This window comes from Plecotus auritus (assembly GCF_963455305.1).
Source record: "Plecotus auritus genome assembly, chromosome: 9".
Classification (NCBI taxonomy): domain Eukaryota; kingdom Metazoa; phylum Chordata; class Mammalia; order Chiroptera; family Vespertilionidae; genus Plecotus; species Plecotus auritus.
Genome location: NC_137783.1, coordinates 127,870,039 through 127,872,867, shown reverse-complemented (window position 1 = coordinate 127,872,867; position 2,829 = coordinate 127,870,039). Strand labels below are relative to the sequence as shown.

Genomic DNA, 2,829 nt, shown 5'->3' with positions numbered 1-2,829 from the left:
AATGATAGTATTTGGTAATCACAGCCCTTGACTACTCAACATTCCCAAAATAGATAATGATTGATAATATTATGACTCACAGGCTTATATTAATTATAAGAATGGTTGAACACTCAGAAAACTGTTTCAATCAAGGTCATGGTGGGAAACAAGCACAGTCAGTAAGGATTTAGAAAATTTAACAGAGCAGTATTTATAGGGATGGGCCAGCATTAAGGGAATCTACAAGGTAAGCCAGGGCATCCAGGACTTAGCAACAGCAAGAATATTCTAGGGCTGCAGGGAGCAATATGTGCTACTAGAAGCTCAGGCAGGCCTCTTAGAAGTTTTGAGGAAGAGGCTGGAATACCGATGCCTTAGCAGAGAACAGAGAAATAAAAACCCTATGTCTTGCTTCCTCTGATTGCTTACTAAGGCCTAATCGATTGGAACTGATTCACCTGGACACTTCTGGGAAAATTTTGTCATGAAAAAATGCTATACATAGATAGATTTAAGACTGGGTTTCTAAATTAATTATTGAATTAAGAGGAGGGATAGTTTAAAATGATTGACACACAATTATCAGGCCTTACTCTCTTGAGCTGAGCTGGAATCAGTATCCAGAATTGCATCGTTATTATGCAAAGAGGGTGAGGTGATGGAAGAATGAATATTAAAAGAAAACTATGATATCAAGAATGGCATTTTACACTTATTATCTCATTTAATCTTCACCAGAACCAGATGAGGTTGGCACTTCGTGAAAGCACCTTTATCTAATCCTTAGTTATTGATGATGCTTAATTCCCATGGTTCAATTGATGTCAGACTTTAACAAAATCTCCTGAAATTTGCTTTTGCATTCTCTCTCCTAATTTATTGTAACCTAGGAATTTAGAAATCATGATCAAGAAGTGGGAGGTTGGTACTGGTATTCATAGCGCACACTATACTACATTCATGTCCTCGTCCCCCTTATCTGAGCGGGATGCGTTCAAGACGCCCCAGTGGATGCTGCAAACACAAACAGTATGACTCTTATATATGTTTTTTGTTTTTTCCTATACACACATACCTATAAAAAAGCTTAATTTATACATTAGGCACAGTAAGAGATTAACAATAACCAATAATAAAACAGAACAATTATAACGACAGACTATAATAGAAGTTATGTGACTGTGGTCCCGCTCTCAAAATATCTTATTTTACTTTTCATTTCAATTAACCTGGGCTTCAGTTTTAATAATGAAAGAACAATGTCACGGTCCAGACTTTTGCATAGTGCCTGGTATTAATTAGTGGGAGTCAGTACATTTTTACTAGGGTGAATTGATCTAAAAATTTCATTTAATAACGTTTTTATTAAATGAGCATCTCTCACGTGGCTCTTGGAATTCTCGCTAGGATGCCCTGCACTTACTCTCCCTCCCCTAAGAGTTCAAAGGCCAAAGTAAAACCACCTCGCAGTTTCTCTAGTTTAAATGCCTCAAAGTACCCGGATTAATGTGGAGCTGTCAGATTGACAGCGTCTTCGCCCAATAGCATTGTAGGGAGGCGTATCAGTTCCACAGACACACCAATCAGCTTGCAGGGAATCGCTGTCTCCACGGTGAAAACGGAAGTCGGGCCCTCGCGCGCTGCCATGGAGTCGCTCTCGCAGCAGTTGGAGCGCTTCTCAGAGGTGCTGGCCGTCTCTCGCACCACCCACGTCCACAGCTGGGACCCTGCGACCGTGCGCAGGGCCCTGCAGTGGTCTCGCTACATGCGCCACGTCTACAGGCGCTTTGGCCGTCATGCCGGCATCCGCCTGGACCTGGAGCGGCGGCTTCAGGACCAGTGGAGGCGGGAGGACGGCTCTGGGCCCGCCACCTTCTCCGGGTTGACGAACTTCCGGGCCTTGGGGCGCTGCGACCTCCTTCTGTCCCAGCGCCTGCTAGGGAACCGGGCCCTAGGGGATGCCGCCTTTCGCTGCCTGCTGCAGCAGCTCTTCCCCGGCCCCGGCGTCCGGGACGCCGAGGAGGAGACGCTCCAAGACCGCCTTGCCCTCCTCGCCCGCCGCCGGGCCGCCGTCCACCTGCTGCGCTCCAGCTGTTTTGGAGAGAACTCGGCCGCTCAGGAGGACCCACTGATAAAGACTCAGGCCGAGCTGCTGCTGCAGCGTCTGCAGGAGGTGGGGGAGGCCGAAGCGGAGGGCCCCCGCAGATTGCTCAGCAGCCTGTGGGAGAGCTTGCCCCAGAACAACTTCCTGGAGGTGATAGCCGCCGCACTGTTGCTGCCTTCGTCGCCCCTCGGGCCCCCCCAAAAGGAGTTGAAACTGGATAGCCCCAAAACCCCGGGAGAGGGGCATCACGAGCTGGTTCAGTGGCTTCTGGGGAAGTCAGGCATCATGGCTACTTTTTGCCACAGCCTCCCAGCCGGGCTTTTAACTAAGGTGGTGGGTCGCCATCCAGACCTTTTCCAGGTCTACCTGGGTCTGCTGACAGACTGGGGTCGACAGCTGCACTACGATCTTCAGAAGGGCATTTGGGTTGGAGCTGAGGACCGAGATGGGCCCTGGGAGGAGTTGTTCAGCAGGTTTCAAAGCCTTTGTCAGGCCCCTTCGCCTCTGAAAGATGAAGTTCTACGTGCCCTGGAGACTTGTAAGGCACAGGATGGAGATTTTGAAGTCCCTGGCCTTAGCATCTGGACAGACCTGTTGTTAGCTCTTGGGAGTGGTGCATGATGTTGCATTTGGGAAAAGACAAGTTCTACGTCTCGGCCAAGCCCATTTCTATGTGGGCAACATTTTCTATTGATTACTTAAATATATGGTTTACAAAATTAAAATTTCAGTGTTGCCACCAA

The 2,829-nt window shown here is 48.0% G+C and overlaps 1 protein-coding gene across 1 annotated transcript; it reads left to right on the top strand.

Annotated features, from left to right (window-relative positions):
• Positions 1-1,603: 1,603 nt before the first annotated feature.
• Positions 1,604-2,829, top strand: FANCF (FA complementation group F). The gene has a single exon (XM_080641196.1). It carries the CDS (start codon positions 1,628-1,630, stop codon positions 2,705-2,707), a length of 1,080 nt encoding a protein of 359 aa, XP_080497322.1. The 5' UTR covers positions 1,604-1,627; the 3' UTR covers positions 2,708-2,829.